The 16,867-nt window shown below is 42.0% G+C and overlaps 1 protein-coding gene across 2 annotated transcripts; it reads left to right on the top strand.

Moving 5' to 3' along the window:
* The first annotated feature begins 108 nt into the window (after positions 1-108).
* MZT1 (mitotic spindle organizing protein 1) lies at positions 109-11,055 on the top strand. Of its 2 annotated transcripts, XM_090024484.1 has the most exons (4): positions 109-285; positions 4,783-4,928; positions 5,756-5,788; positions 9,546-11,055. In XM_090024484.1, exons 1-4 carry the CDS (start codon positions 237-239, stop codon positions 9,567-9,569), a joined length of 252 nt encoding a protein of 83 aa, XP_089880610.1. In that variant the 5' UTR covers positions 109-236; the 3' UTR covers positions 9,570-11,055. The 2 variants fall into 2 exon arrangements, with proteins under 2 accessions (XP_089880610.1, XP_089880619.1); XM_090024493.1 differs by lacking the exon at positions 5,756-5,788 and having other exon boundaries at positions 128-285.
* Positions 11,056-16,867: the final 5,812 nt, after the last annotated feature.

Genomic DNA, 16,867 nt, shown 5'->3' on the forward strand with positions numbered 1-16,867 from the left:
GGCGGAAATAGCTCCAAAGATGTAATTGCGCATGCGCTGGGGAGAGGTGGGCTGGGGTTGTTTTGTTTTACATAAAAAATAAACTATGTTTTATTTTTTCCTCCTAACAGGGAAATATACTTACAGAAAACAATTGTAATTATTATTTTAAAATATAATATAGTTCCCTGTTAAGAAGGACTTCCGCTTCCGGGTTTCTGCGTCCGGGTGGCGGGTCAGGCGCGCGCTGTGTCACTATGGCAAGTAATGCGGCTAACCTGAACGCTGTGCGGGAGACCATGGACGGTGAGTTGGGCGCGGGCGCTCGTTGCGGACCTAGTTGGATCCGCTACTGTTTGTCGCTGCCGCTGGGCCGGGCCGGGCCGGGCGCCGGAAGGGTCTGGAGCTGGGCCGGCCTCGGCAGGAGTTTGCGGCAGCAGGAGGGGTAGCTCTGTTTCTTCCCCCGAGGAAACAAGCGCCGCCCTGATTGCCTTCCCCTAGCCCGCCCGCCCCCTCCCCCCGGCGCTCTCCCGCCCCGCACGCCGGGCCTTCAGATTTCCCTCCCGCCTTCATTTTCACGAAGGAAACACGAGCACGGGCCCCGACAAGAAGAGCCTCGCTCAACGCCCCCGGTCGTTAGATGCCCAGGGGTAGTTTTGTGTTCAGCGACAGATTTCCAAAATCCTGATGGGGCAGGAATGAAGAGCAGAGACTGGTAACGAGTTCTGCAAGGGGTGGAGGACACAGTGCCCGTTGGCCCCTGCGTGAGCCCAAGGAGTGAGCCCGCAGGACTGCCCAGAGGCTGGTGTGGATGAGAGATGGGCCTGTTGATCACCCACGGTGGTGTCCTAGGTCTTGGGCCACTGCTATCACAGGGAGGTATTAGGTAGGTGCCAGCTAACTACAAAGCGGGACTGGAAGTGAAGGTCAGAAGTTCATAGCTAGGGATCCTGGTTTTCTCTGATTTAAAAAAAATATAAAACCTAATGTTCAGATTAAAGCAGTAACTTAAAATCCACGTGTTTTTGTGGTTAAAATGAAACATCACTAATATATAGATGTGTATCTGTACCTTGACCAAATCCACTAGATATTAGTGGTGCTTCATTTTAATCATGGAAAAATGTGGATTTTGGGTTACTTTCTTCTTAAACTGAAAATTGAATTTTTTTTTATCAGAGAAAACCAGGATCTCAGTTCACAACAAATGAACGAATGGGGGGGTGGGGGCTGTGAGCACAGGACACTGGACAGTGCCCACTGGTCCTCGAGCAAGGTGAATGAGAAGCAGGAAGATGACTTTGCAATCACTGGGGGTCCTCTGGGCCAGAACCTCCTTCCTGGTCAAGCAGATGGATGCTGGGTAAGATGGAAGTATGTAACTGACAGTTCTTATGAAGTGCTGTGACTCCATCACCAGGAGGCAGGAATGAGCCCAGTATATCTGGAACTTTTTTTTCAGGGTCCAAATGGTGAGGGACTTGTGGCTAGGGACATTTGCCTCTTTTCTGCTTTCCTTTCTGTAAACCCGAGCGCAGTGGTGCAAAGTTTACCATCTGCTTGCCTCACTTGGGGTGGTCTGGGGGAAGGAAGGGGGGAAAAGTGCTTAGATTTGCACTTCTGACTTCCTAGGGCATGGGGAGGCATAATGAGGGGCTACAGTAGAGGAGGGAGTGAAGATGCAAGGTTGTTGGATAGCTTTGTTTGAACGAGCAGTGCAAGAGAGCTCAGTGATGAAAATGCCAACACAAGGGGAGACAGGTGAGGGGTAATAGAGTTTGGGGAGGAAGAGGTTGATGCAATGAGGAGTTAATGGAGGACTGACCAGATCAGTGTCATGGAACATTATGTATCCACATCTAATATCACAGTGAACTGGTTCAAAAGGTACCTGGAAAATCAAGCACCACTTTTTTGACCTGTTCAAGGCAGCCTTGCACTGTTATAACAGGTGTGTACATCTGTCTGGGATTCAAAATACAGTTACACTAATCTGAGCATTCCTTGTGTCCAAACCCCAAATTTTCCTGTTCGTTGTTCTGTTAAACAATGTAAATAAGCTCTTTCCACTACATAATCAAGGTAGTGATTTTCTGTAGCTTGACCAAATCAAGTATGCAGGGTGAGCTTGAGATGCTGTCTCTTCATAACTGTCTTGTTTTTCAGAATTGTGTTCTGTTTTGTTATTTTGCAGCACAACTTTATTGTGACTATTTCAGTTATTCACAAGTCGTTTTTTTTCTTTGTGACCAGGCACAAATGGGGCAGAATGAGGTTCACCCTTCAGTACCCAGTCTTTGTCTAGAGAATTAGTCTAATCTCTTTCTAGACATAGTGAAATACTGGGAAAATTCCATACAATAATAATGGAACCTGAAGGTACTTTTAAAAAATTCAGAGTAAAAATAGATTTTAGTGTTGCTCTGATGTTGTTTTTTTTTCCTGTCAGCAGTAAGAGTTACAGGAAAATGGCTAAAGAATTTTTAGGTTCATCAGCTGTGTGCATTAGTAATTTTCACATATGAAAACCGCATGGGCCTATTGAAACGACCTTTGTAAACAATAGTTTAGGGAAGAACTCACAATGGTGGTATAAAATATGAGAGAGACTGCTAAATAGTCTTTCCTTCAAACTTGTTAATTAGTTTAAGAGCTAAATTTCTTGTTTAAGGGGAATAAGAAGAAACACTTCACATTTACTTGCATGAATGGGTGGCAACAGAGGGTTTCAAACATTAATTGGGAACATAGGTCTAGAAGGTTTGATCATGTTCAGTGCCCTAGAATCAAAATTGATTATGTCATATAGTCACTTTCATAAACTGTCCAGGCTCCATTTTAAGCCTATTAAGAACTTCATACCCATTACTGCAGTTAGAAGGCTGTTCTTGAGCTACTTAGTTTTAATGGTTGGAGATTTTCCTCTAAATTTCCATCCTAACATGTTGTTTTACTTCCAGTTTTTATTCGTTGGTTCTTGATTCAATGGTTATCTGATTCAACTTCTATTTTAATGTTTTACTGTTCTCAAGAAATCAAAGACACTTAATGAGTAAGAATGAGTAGTAAATTGAAGTACCGCTTTCCTGAGTTGGGTTTCAGCGCTGCTGTGTCGATGTGGTTCTGGAAGTCACAGGATGAACATTACCACCATTCAGCCCTTGCCTGCTCCCCATACGTGCATCTTTGTCCATCTGCTAGGGAATTATGGGTTGCCATTGGCAACTGAGGTTCAAGACAGGGAGAAAATGGAGGGCAGTGTGGGGAAGGTGAGCAGTGGTAGAATTTACCTGTTGGGTTCCAGAGCTGGGACAAGCCACTACCCTGCTGTCAGAGGCGGATTGTCTGGGCAGCCAGAAGCCTTGAATTGAACACCCCTGTATTAGGATATTGCATAAAAGGTGGACACTGCCTCCTCTGGCTCTGTTTTTTAATTTAAGTAGCTGTCTGCTGTGCTGTCTGAATTCATTGCTATCACGTGTATAGGATCCAGGCTCCTCAGAGGACTTAAGCACAGGAATACCCAAGTTTGTGAATCTTGACATGCTTAAATAGGACATAAGCACCAGGCTATCCAGTTCTGCCACATTTGTGACAGTTCTGAGCATTCCTACAGAGATAACTCTAGGTCTCGGAGAACTTTGCTGGCAAAACTTACGACACTTGTAGAAATTCGTTCGTGTAAGTTGCTCATGTGTGCCCCTGTCAGAGTGTTTTTGATAACATTGTGCAAGTGCCTAAGTCTGTTTGTCTCTTTGTTTTTTTTTAAGTGACCTAGGCAGTAAGGACTTTAGTTCTGTTGGCTTTCTAAGAAGCTTAGGCTACAATAGGCCCAGATATTTAAAGTATTTAGGTACCTAGAGGAATTTTCAAAAGTGCCTATCGTTCTAACTCCCAGTAATTTCAGTCATGAACACTAGAGTGGTTTTAAAATAAGGTTCCTGAATTACTTATCAGCTTTTCAGAATTTATCCTTTGCTTTGCTTCAGTTCTCTAAGTGAAATATGAGGTGAATAGTACCGAATTTGCTCAAATCCAAGACAAGGGTTTTTTTGGGGGGGAGGGGGGCAGGCGGGGTCTGATTTTAGCGTTGGGGGGTGGGGGGAGCTGTTGTTAGCAGGCAGCTGCTGTGGCTCTGACCCACAGTCAGGGTCAGAGCTGCTACGTCTACACACCCCTTCCCATCATTGCCATTTACCTTCCATTTCCATCCCCACTCTAGCCTGGGGCGTGGAACACGTGCTTGAGCCTGGTCATGCAGCAGAGCTGTGCACTCTGTGCACCATGTGTAGCAGCTCTGTTTACAGCGGTGTATCTCAGCCTTTTTAGCCTCAAGCCACCCCTCCGTAATCTTTGAGAATTGTTACCCCAGTAGAATCACTGAGCTATACTCTACATGCCTTGATGTTAAAAAGGTTAAGAACCACTGGTCTACCTGGTACCAGGTAAGAGCAGGGGGCAGGATCTTACTCTGCCTTGCTGTTTCCACTGTCTGCTCCTGTCCCGTTCCTGATTCCTCCCTGAGGGGACAAGGGCATTCCCAAATGCTGAGGTTGCTCCTTCAGGGTCTTTCATGTTGATGACTGGGGCAGCTGGCACAGGAGCTACCAGGGGGTGGCGGGAAGAGCAGGGGAGGGCAACTACAACAGCAGTCTCCAGAGGAGACCGAGGTGCCTGTCTAGCTGCAGGCAGGCAAATGGTCCCTGGCTAGAAAACGGAAGCTTTTACTTCCTCATATGGGCTGGATGGTGCAGCACTCTTAATGTATAGAAAAAAACTTACAATTTTTTTTAATAATTGTAGTTTTATTTGAGATTTCAAGAATATTAAACACTGGCTTGGATATGGAAACCTTGTCTATTTGTGTGCGGCTTTGCGAACAAGGGATAAACCCAGAGGCCTTATCCTCTGTTATTAAAGAACTGCGTAAAGCTACAGAAGCTCTGAAGGTAAGCCATCTTTAAAAAAAAAAACTCCATGTTTTTCATTAAAAAAAAAAAGTTACAAGTAATTAGAAGTTCGGAATACTATGCTTTTGTCTTTTCATGTAAAAATTGTGTATGTTCTCATTAAAAATTAAAAACCCAAGGAAACAAATTTCTGTTGGCTATACTTAAACAGCTGTAACTAGTAAGGTTTTTTGCCAGTAGGATAAGAATTACCATTTACTGGGTCAGACCATAGATCTTTCTTGCCCAGTATCCTGTGTCACAGAGACAGAGAGTGGATGCTGAAAGGGAGAGTGAAGTGGGTATGGCCAGGGTTTTCTCCACTGTTTTCTCTCACTTCCAGCATTTAGGATCTAGGTCAGGAACTTCTGATTCAGAGACTGTATCCCCAACTCCACTGACATAAGTAGCTATTAGCCCTTTCTTCCAAGAGTTTGTCCAATCCCTTTCTAAATCTCTGAACTGTCATCATCCACAATATCTGGTGGCAAAAAGTTCTATGCTTTAATTGCATTCAGAGTAAAAAAGAATTCCCTTTTTGTTGTTGTTTGTTTGTTTTTTTGACTTACTACCTGCTAGTTTTATTTATAACCCCTAGTTCTTGCATTGTGTGAGAGAGTGAATAATAAATCCCTGTTTACTTTCTCTTCACCATTTAGTATTGTAAGTCCTCATTATGTCTCCCCCCACCCTCCACAAGTGTGTCTCTTCAGAATAAATAGGCGTAGCCTCTTTAGTCTCTCCTCATATGGAAGGCTCTCCAGAACACTAATTTTCCTTGTTGTCCTTGTCTGTATCTTCTCTAGTTCTTGTATTTCCTTTTTTAGGTGTGGGAACCAGAACTGAGCATAATATTCAAGGTGTGGATGCTCCATAGATTTATAAAGTGACATGTTGATACTTTCTGTGTTATATACAGTTCCTGTCTTAATGTCAAACAAAACATTAAGTATTATTTTGATGGCTGCTGAGCTGATGTTTTTAGTGAACTGTCCACAGTGACTCCCAGATCTTTCCTCTGTGGTAACAGCTAATATTGAGCCCATTGTAGTATAGATATAGTCTGGGTTATTTTTGCCCATGTGCATCATTTTACATTTATCTACTTTGAATTTCATCTGTCATTTAGTTACCTATTCACTCAGTAGTGCCAGATCCTTCCGTAGTTCCTCACAACCTGCTTTGGTCTTTACCACTTAGCATAATTTTGTGTCATGTGTAAATTTGGCCGCCTTGCTACTTCAGCTCTATATCTAGGTTAGCTACTCTTAATTAAGAAAGAACTTCTTAAGTAATATTATGCAAAGTTTATTTAAAAATCTAAGAAAAGGGTATAATTTTTATAATGTTCTTTTACATTGTCTATGCTCCTTTTTCATATGAAAGTATTCTAAAACCACAGTATATTTTAGATCTGAACTGTTCAACCTCTAAGCAGCTCAGGGCCACACTAGTGTGAGCCAACTTGTTGATAGCATCCCCACCACCAGTGCACTGTGTATGGGTGGCCCTCACCCCAGCTCCTTTGCTGCACCACACTGCAGCTCCCACAGCACCATAGGCTGCACCACACCACCCCCTGGGACAGGAAAAGAAAACAAAAGCTGAGAGAGGCAAGGGGAACCTGGAGCCCATGGCCAAAGCTGTAGGACTAGCTGTGGCTGAATAGGCCCAGGGACTTCCAGTTGGACAGCCCTCCTTTATATGGTCAGCAAAAACATTGTTTTAAAGAGACTTACTGTGAATATTCTAAATAGTTTAACTACCCTATTTGAGCTTCACAGCCATTTTGGAAAAGCAGAAAATATGTGATTGAATTCACTGTATATGTAAGTTATTTATTTGGAAGGACAATTTCAACACAAAACCCAAATATAATCTTGGAGAAATGTTTGCTTTGCACCTTCATGTGGTCAGAGATTTTCCTTTTGTGTTTTTTTTTAATTATCACGAATCCACTGTCCCAAATTTGTGTAAATGAAACTTTGGAATTTGGTATTAAAATGTAACACTATGTATTTCATCAAATGTGGAAAAGAGCAGGTGTGCATAAATTGTATACAAACTGTTCTGTTCTTTCTTTCTAAATGACAAAAGGGTGTGATCTTGTCACTCTGAGCCATAAGTACTGTATGTACTCAAATCCAAGATGAAGAAGTTTTTTTGCCAATCACCAGTGCGGGGGAGGGGAAAGCAAGGAAAGATGATAGTGCAGCCTCTGACTTGAGGCCAAGCTGGAGCTGAGTTGCAGCGAAGAGGAGTTATGCATGGGGGAGACTGCATAGTTTTCTCCTGCTCCCCCAGTTGTTTAGAATTTAACTCTGGCTCCAACCACTATGAGCCTGACCCACCTAGACCCAGAGCTGCTACTGCTGCTTCTCCCTGGCCAGGCAAGGACCATTGCTGGTGCTGACAGCACCACAGCCAGAGGTAAGGAATTGAGGATGTTATGTGCCCATGGCATGAAAGGATTGCTAAAGCATAATCAACCCAGAGTGAACATGCAATACACCTTGCATCATTCAATTTAACTAAAATCTAACTTTATTAACATACTAAATGTATTAATAGCATTCAATTTAACTAAAATCTAACTTTATTAACATACTAAATGTATTAATAGTTTCTACATAGAGAGAAAGACACTTAGTTTAATTGTCTTACCTAATCCCAGGTGTTACTCAGCTTCACAGAAAAGGTGGCTAATTGGTTCCTGAAAGTAGAGGTGGTCATATATTAGGGCTGTGCAAAATTTCAGCATCCATTTCATTTCGGAGGTGTTTTGGTGGCCAAAACACCAAATCTGAAATGAAACTGAAGGCTCCAAAACATCTTTGAAACTAAACGAAACTGAAACATTTCAGAAAAGTTTTGGAGGTGCCCCCTGGAAATAGTCTGGCACAGCCCTGCAGCCCTCCTTTTCAAGTGCTGAGAGGCTGGGGTGGGAGATGGGGCCGAGCAGGGCAGCCATGAGGGCTTCTTCCATGGCTCCCCCCACCAGGGCAGAGGCAGGCACAGCCAGAGGAGCCTCAGGAGAACCTGCAGCTGTCTGGCTAATCCAAGTATCCAAAACAGCATTGAAATTTCGAAACAGATTCGTCCAAATTGAAGCGGAACAGTGATCCAAAACTAATCGCTGTCCTCCAAAATGGCTAAAACCAAAACTAAATATAGCCGTTTCGCACAGCTCTTTCATCTATCGGTAATAGCTGGGTTTTTTTCAGTCCAGATGTTGGATGATGAGACGCACCAACTTCCTTGTTCCCCTCTTTAATGCTTTTTCTTTAACTTTTATTCCTCTGACTCTTCTTTTCCAGGTACCATTGGTTGGTTTCCCTGTGATCACCGTACTGTTCATGTTTTTATCTTGTCATCGTATTTCTTTGTTCCAACAAACCCACCATATGCACACATCTTAATTTGGGCATTCCCCAGACTCCTAGTTTGGTCTGTCCATCAACTCCAGAAATTCCAAGGGCTTTACAGTTGGGCACTGTCCAGTTGGTCCGCTCTTTAGCACCTTTCATTAACATATCCAGTCATATTCTCCCTCTGATTCAGTAAGTTGAGTGTCAGTTTAATTTGAACTCATAACAGGGCCTATATTTCACATGCGTGTGTTGGTGACAGTGGAACATAAGCTGTCTGTGAAAGTGAGCTCAAGGATAACTGATGTGTTGATGCAGGCAAAATGAAAAAAATATTCAAATAATAATGCAGTAATACAAAAACTTAAGCAGTGATATAAAAGAAAAGTTCAAATAAAACTATAATATTCACCACTTAAGCAGGTGCAACTAAAGCTAAATGTGATGAGCTACCCTAATGGGGAGGGATGCAAACAGTGGGGGGGATAGGTGGAGGGGGGTCGAGCATGGGGATTGCAAGGGGCGGAGGAAGGCAGGCAGTAGGAATAGTCCTGGATGGGCATGGGGACTGGCACAGATAAGAGGGTGCAGGAGGCAAAGGTCAGGCAATGGGGGCTTAAGTGGCAAGGGAGGGCAAATAGGGGATCAGAGAGCAAATGGCGCATGGGGCAAGCACAGCACAGACAGGGGAAGCAAGAAGCAGGGGTCTGGCCCTTTGTCCCCCTACTGCTACTTTGGGTGGATGAATTTAAGGCTACCCTCCAATAATTGGATTCTGTGCATGGAAGATTATAACACATTTTTCCATGTATAGACTGACTACTGAGGGTAGGTGGGGGTTTCACCTTAAATATATGGTAGCTTTAGATTCAGGTAAATATGGTATCATGTAACTTAATGTTACCTTTATGTTTAGCCTAACATGCGCAAGCAATAAGATGAAAATATGGCTCCTTGAGAGAGCTTCTTGCCTTACCTCACCTATGTTAAAATTTGCTAAGTGATTACTAAATTCATGGGGAATATTGAAAACTGAAAACATTTTGAAAACAAAAGTAATTCATTAAAGAATCATTTGGCAGCAGATTAAAATTATATCAAAAGATTTATGAGCATCTTTAAGCTATCCAAATACTCTTGACAAAGTAAAAGTAGTTGCAAGAAATGACTATATTTGTTACAGCTAATCTTTATCCCTTACTACCTATTTTAGTAGTTTCATTATAATAAATAGTGTTTCTCTTTCTAGGCTGCTGAAAATATGACAAGTTGACTTCATGTGTGAAGATCTGCTGATGAGAGAAATGTCAGGCTCTAGAGTTAGCAGAGTATTTGAAGACTGGCTGCTGTTCAGAGACACTAATTTTTTTCTGTATCTGAAGGTATTGGAACATTCCTGTAATCTTTAAAAGGAAAAGAATGAGATATGAAAATGTAAACATCATGAGGAGTTTAGAAATGTCTATTGATGGGATTATCTTGTGGTTCCTCATTACTTACCACTTTCCTTTTTACTAGTAGTGTTTGGAAATAATACAGCTGTTACACATGTTCCTTATAAATCAGAGCTTTAATTTTATAAACAGTCTGTCAAGTACTATACAATCACTGAACCCAGCTGAAAATATGTAGAAACTTAATCTATGTTAATATATTATGTACAACTTTTTAATTTTTCTATTACAAATGCTAACGTTGAATGACTTGTGCATTACAGTTTAGATGGTTTATTTTGCACTAGTCTGAAATTTAAAATACTACTTCATGTGTGCTTTTTAATTAATAAACTTTAAATTAAATATATTCCCGGGTTTCCTATTAACTATACAACAGTGAGAAATTATTTTCACTTACCTTAAATTTCATTTTGAAGGTGAAGCAAAGCCAGTTATTTAGCATATCACTAATTCATTTTGTCAACTGCATAATTTCTTATTTAAAAATTGTGAATTCAATCACAAAACAGCTATGGAATATATAGATTTATACAGAGTATTGTTGTATTGATTTCACTGCTGCTTTATTTAATTAAATTTATAATTCCAACCATGGCAAACCTTTGAAATTTAGATAGACTACCCAGGATGAAGGTAACACTAAGTATACCAGAGTTGCATTTGGAGAAGGCCAAATACCATATTTAAAGATGGTAAGAAGATTGTGCTATACATTTGGAGTATAGCCACATTCAAAGTAGAACATTTACCCTTTATCCTTCTCTTTTCTTTTCTTGTATCTTTGTGTGACCTGTTCTTCTGTCATCAGTTCCCACACCTTTCTCATTTTATCTGTTAAACTGACTAACTGTGAAATAGTTAGTCCTTATGAAGAAGAATTTAGAGTATTCGCATTGAAATGAGTAGGATGCAGTAGATTATACTTTGGTTTATTGTCTCAAATTGTCTACAGACTTGGGAAGATAGCCTTCCAAAAGTACAGCAATGCAGTGTTATCTTTGCAACCTGGAGGCATAGAAGGGGGGAGGGGGGACTTGCTTTCCTGAAAAAATGAAAGCTTGTATTCTGTACAGTCAAAATAAATAATTTAGGTCACATGCATTAAGCAGGCTGTTTAGTTGTTTGTTTGTTCGTTTTCTCAATTGCATACAAATATGAAAAATGGGGGGGGAAAGTTTGTTTTAATAGTAATTTGCATAGTTTAATGTTTGCCTCCTGTTACCTGGGTTACATGAACCTTTTGTTTTTGATGTTTTAAATATATGGAATAAACTATTTCACTATAAAACTTGGGGAATTTAACTTTGCTTTTGTGTGTTCATTATCCTGGAATATTAGTAGTATCAGAGTTAGTTGACATAACATCTTCGAGTGAGACCTTTGTAATTTAGTTCAGTTCTGACTTGAGTATTTTCCCCTAAAAATAGACATTTTAACTGAAAATATTATTTTCCTTTCTTAAAGAACTTTGGAATTCCTAAGGTATGTTGTAGCAGGGCACTAATGTACCTGCTACTGGTACAGCCAGGACAATTACCCAGGTGCCAGTTGCTAGGGCAACCAGGGGGAGCTAGGGGCCCACACCTGTCAGCGGTCAGCTGACTGGAAGGGGCAGGGCCTGGCTTCCATTTAAACCCCAGGGCAGAGGCCAGGCAGGCAGTTCGCTGAATGTCCTGAGCAGCGTGATATTGGTGAGAGATGGGGAACCCTTGGGGTGGCTCGAATGTTGTTATAGCCGGGCAGCTCGAGCTTATGTTATAGCCCAGGGGCTTGTGTTTTTTGTTTTCTGTCTTACTGGTGGCTTGGGTGAGGCTATAAGGGGATGGAGGAGGCCTCCATAGGGGGTCCACGGTAGTGTGGGGACCCGGGTGCCCAAGAGGGCGCAGTATTGGGGGCGCACTGATCCCATACGCTGGAGAAGTCACTGCATTGGAGGGTGTGCCAACCTGAGTGTCAGAGAAGGCACTACATTGGGGGGGGTGCCGACCCGAGCACCAGGTAAGATGCAGCATTGAGGTGTGCCGACCCTGAGCCCCGGAGGGGGGCAGCGAGAAGCCCCAGGGAAAGGGGCAGTGATTCGACGAGCACCAGGGAGGCACAGAGCGAGACAGGGCTGAGGAAATTCAGAGCACCAGGGAGGCGCAGAGCGAGATCAAACAACATCTGCTACATCTGCAAGGCTTGGGGCATGGTAAAGGGGTGGAGCCCACGCATAGCCCATAAGGCTGGGGGTGCCCAGAAACGCCCAATATAGAACAAGCTAGTGTACAACAGGAAACTGTGGCCAAAAGAACGGAAAGGCAGCCTCCCTATAAGACGTATATTACATCAAAGACGTGGCAGGCAAGACTGGAGGATGCCCTTTAGGCAACTTGGCATGGTAAGGGGGTGCTAGGGGAGAGCATGGTGACCTCTAGGACACCCGTCCTGTTACATATATCACAAAAGTATGCTTTCAAAGTATTACTATAAGAAAATGTGTTAGTACGTTATTAAACGCTGATGAAAAATGTCAAAAAGGTCATGAAAATACAGATAAGAATTCAGGGGGAAAAGCATAGTAAATAAATAAAGTTGAAGAACCTACCTGTAATGTTGACATATGCACTTCCTGCTACTTTTCCACTTGGTTTCATAGCCATAAAAGCCAGGGGTGGCCAGCTTCCCTGAGGACCACTTCATTTTTCTCCCATAGGAAAAAGTGAGATCATGGCCATCTTGTCTGTGAACAACACCATTTCCTCTTGTAAAAGCTGTAGCAAAACATCAGTCACTGAAGTGAGATTAGTCTGTGGCTCCTTTTTCTTTAGTTAAAAGTACAAAACGGCTACTGGTATCTTTCTTTCAGAGCTGCCGAGATACTCAATGCATGGTGTTTTATGAAAATAATATGAATTATACAGTCGCACACTTTCCCTTCTCTCTCGCTCGCACCCCATGCACGTACCCACGTACAAAGTAGAAATAAGAAATAGAGCAGTTTCCTGAGAGCAACAGGAGGAAGAGAAGCCAGGCACCTGGCTGCAGCTGTGGCCGTGCCCAGCTGAGCTGCTGGGGGTGGGGAGGAGCAAGCATCTGGGCTGGGACAGAAGGCTGCTGCTGGCTCTTGTTGCTTGATTTTCAGGATGAGCAACCACTGGTTGAATAAGGAAGCGGCTGCAGCAGCAGGCAGGAGTTTCCTTTCCCCACCAGCTCTGCCATACCTGATTCCTCACCCGCACCATGCTGTCCCCCCTCTCCCCTTCCCCAGGCAGCTGCTAGGGAGCTCCCTGCCACCTGATTTACCTGCTGGGACATGCCCCTGCATCCTCTGAGAGAGGTGAGGGGGAGAGCGGGAGATTCACATCCCAAAACCCCCCTGCTCATTCTCAGGAGGAATAAAAACAAACAGCCACAGCAGTGCTGGAAGTTCCTTGCATCATCAGCCTGGCTGGTGTTGCTGCTGTGTGCTCTCAAGAAGCGGGGCAAGGGCACATGGGAGGGAGGCAGCTACATTTCTTCCCCCTAACCAGCAGGTAAAAATCTTTGTAAAAATATTGTCCAGCGTTTGGATTGTGTTTGCTTCTGTTTCTTTGTGGGGGATTGGGGGTTCAACTTGTTACTACTTGTAAAAGATGTGTTACTAACAAGTTGTTAATACAATAAAAGTAAATCTACTTGAAGATTATTCTCAAAAATGCCCATATTTTGTAGCTTTGATTAGTTTCTACTGAGATCTTTTCCACATTGGATCTGTTGACTTGCTTTATGCTTTTCTCATTCATTGAGAAGAGAGTAGATGTGAAAGTGTTTATTTTAGTCAAGTGTTTGGTATTATTTAATTGTTGCTTTTATATTGTTTTTATTTTGGATTTTAAACCACATTTCCAGACCCATTTCATTGTCACTCCCTACAACTTCATTGGTGTCAAAGGTCACGTGACATCACTTCCTGATGTGATACCACTTCCTGTGAGGTATTTGAATATGGCTCGTTGGCCCACTGGGCAATAAAAAGTTCATGATCCAACCCCACATTAAAAAAGGTTGGACACCCCTGCACTAGGGTTTGGGAACCTTTTGCCCCCCACAGGCTGGAGCTTGCAACATCACTCCCAGTGACCAGCCACAAGCTGCTAGTCTCTAATCTCTCCTCCCTGCCTTTCCTTTGCCCCCTTACCCTCCAAGATCAAGCTGTCTGGTTATCCTTACTGCACACACTTGGCCCTTCTGCAGTTAGGTGAGAGCAGCAGGAAGGGCTGCAGGGGCAGGTGCTGAAGAAGGGACAGGTTGCACAGGGCAGGTTTGTGCTGCCCAATCCCCCATGCCACCCATGGCCAGGTTGGTCATTCTGAGCCAGACTTGGCCTATGGACTATAGGTTGCTATATTATGCTGAAGTTGCTACGCACTTCGTAGCATCTATTTGCGTTTAATCCCCTGTGCCATGGAACCACCACAAATATTCATCCAGGGTTAAAGCTGGAGCTGTTTTATTTCATTGATATTGCTTCTGGCTTGCATATATGAAACTTAAAATGTAAGAGAGCTCCTGCATGCTCTAGGTGGACAGCTCTCTCTCTCTTTGAAATTACCAGGTGTACATCTTTCTATACCTTCAAACACAAGAGTTTGAATGGCTCTTGTTATATTTGCAATCCAAATCACCTTTCAGTATATTAAACCCTCACAAGGTGGTGCTCTTACACTCTCTCACAGTTAGTTTGAACCAACTAGGGCTGAGCAGCCAGTTGAAGTTGAAGGTGTTCATAACCTAGGATCAGTCCCTTGAGGAAGAGAATGAATTAGAGTCTTAGCAACTAAAAATTCTCATATTTATTTTTGTTAGATGTTAAAGGATTCCTTTAACTTCCCCAAACTGAAATGTTATTAACATGCCTACCTTTATGCAGTAAGCAGAGATCAACAGTAAGTCTACAGGATGGGGGCACTCGGGCAGCACTTCCATGCTGCGTCCATTTAGCAAGTATTTCACTATAGGGGTAACGGTAAACATAGCAATTGCAGCAGTATCAAATGATATTGATACAAGCTGCTACAATGTGGGCATGTCTACACATGTCACTAATTCACAGCAATAAACTGGCACATATCACACTGGAGTTTATTGCTCCTGGGCACACATTTTGAATGTGTGCCCAGGACCACAGCATATTGAGCTGGATCAGAGCACTCCTGGCTAAAAGGGAGTCAGGGGGGCGGGGACCAGCCTGCCAGCCTGGAGCTGTTCTTACCTGGCTCAACATGCTGCAGAGGTGCTGGCTGGGACATGAGGGTGGTCCAATGTGCCCATTACTATGCACAAAAAAACTGCATCAGAATAGTACTTGTATTTCCAAGTACTAACCTGCTGCAGAGTTTATTATTTTCCTGTTGTCTAATAGAGCTGCACAAGTAGATATAGCTTAAGTTTAAATAATGAACTTTTAGATGAAAGGTTATATAGGCACATATGTACTTATTACCATTTTATTTTAAACAATATAGGATTCATAATGAAATCTGGATCCAAAGGTAATTTTTTCATGTTTCACTTTTTTAAAAATTGGAAAAAAGTAAAACTAAAAAATAAAAATTGGGAGCTATTCAAGCTCTTAGCCTTTTGTGTTTGTTTTTATTGTTGACCTTTTATAAATGCAAGTGTGTGTCTTGGATATAAATCTTGTAAAGATAAGCAGCATCCCTAATTTGTTGATAAAGTATGAGCTAAATGTAGTGATGCTACATTTTTTCAGATACATTCACTGAGTATCTTCTTTAGTATCAAATATATCACAAGTGTCCAAAGTGTTTTAGCATTTAGTGATAATAATTCAAATTGATAGGAAACCTTCATTTTGTTACAAGAGGAAATAATTCATGGCGAAATAAATGGCTATTCAGGTGCTGGGATAAAGGTATTGGCTAGTGGGACATCTGAAAGATAGATACAGGCTTCTTTCTGGTCAGGAGGCTGTAAATCCAATCCCTACCATAAAGTAGGCTGTTGATGCATTAAGCCCCAAGTACTAGGCCCTGCAGAAGATGAAGATTCTGTGTTTCTGAGCAACATTAAAATATCAGGTTCCTGGGAGAGAAACATAAGTTTAGTGCTGGAACTCCTAATACCAGAAAGTTTTTTAGTTTTAGTTTGGTTCGAGTGAAGTGCTATTTATTTATATCTGTTTTGCTTTGTTGTTGATAAGCAGACTGGAGGGAGTTCAGAGAAGTGAAACAAAATCATCAGACATGCCTGGGAGTTAACTCACAATTGAAGATTAAAGAATTAAATTCGTGGTCCCATTTTGGCCCTGTTTGCAGCAACTGTAGTACGAGGCCAGTAAATTAACACACTCTTTTCTTGGCATAAGAGCATTCTGGGGAAGGAGTGTAACAAGGCAATCAAGTTAAAAAAGCACATGAGCTGTCAAGTACATGAGAAATCCAAGAAAAGGGAACTATACAGAATCATCATTTTAATGGTTTGTATATAAACTCTAGGAGCCACAGGAAAGTTCCACAAGAGGACTTAGGCACTACACCTTACCTATAAGTGACTGCATCTAATGTAGGTCCCTAAATTTCTGCTCTACTGCTACCTAATTTTGAGGTGCCAAATGTCCAGAAACATTGGCTTATCAGTCAATAGAGTTCTCTAGGTGCTGAAATATCTGCTTTTGAGTGAGTCCAAACTATAAAAGGTACAGTTTCCCAAAGCTTAAAGCAATTAGCATCATTTACTGGAAGCATATATGTAAATGAAGAAAAGTTCACGAAAACAGGCAACTGTTTTACTCGATGACCAAACTGATAAAATGCCATGAAATGTTAACGCACAAAAAGTTTAGCTAAAAAAAAAATAGATAAATCATGGTTAAAAGGAGATGTGAGAGTGATGATAAAAACTCTGCACAAAGACTGGCTATAAGGGAAAGATAATGGCAACAAATATAGATTACAAGTTATATGCATATGACTATAAAGGATGCTAAAGTTTTCAAGGAAATATCACCATCCAACAGGCCACTATTTAAGACAATGAGAAAATATATATATTTTTTTTAATAAGGGGCAAAATGAATGACTAATACAGTATAATGAGACAGTAAAGTCCAATAGCTGTTTCTGTTCTATAT

Source organism: Crocodylus siamensis, chromosome 1, assembly GCF_052110815.1.
Source record: "Crocodylus siamensis isolate JL-2025a chromosome 1, ASM5211081v1, whole genome shotgun sequence".
NCBI classification, from domain to species: Eukaryota; Metazoa; Chordata; order Crocodylia; family Crocodylidae; genus Crocodylus; species Crocodylus siamensis.

Excerpts from the sequence above, each read along its gene's own strand:
- MZT1 (XM_090024484.1), top strand. The coding sequence starts at position 237 with ATGGCAAGTAATGCGGCTAACCTGAACGCTGTGCGGGAGACCATGGAC. Across the intron at positions 4,929-5,755 it reads AAGCTACAGAAGCTCTGAAG|GTGTGGGAACCAGAACTGAG; the intron begins GTAAGCCATCTT and ends TTCCTTTTTTAG. Across the intron at positions 5,789-9,545 it reads AACTGAGCATAATATTCAAG|GCTGCTGAAAATATGACAAG; the intron begins GTGTGGATGCTC and ends TTCTCTTTCTAG.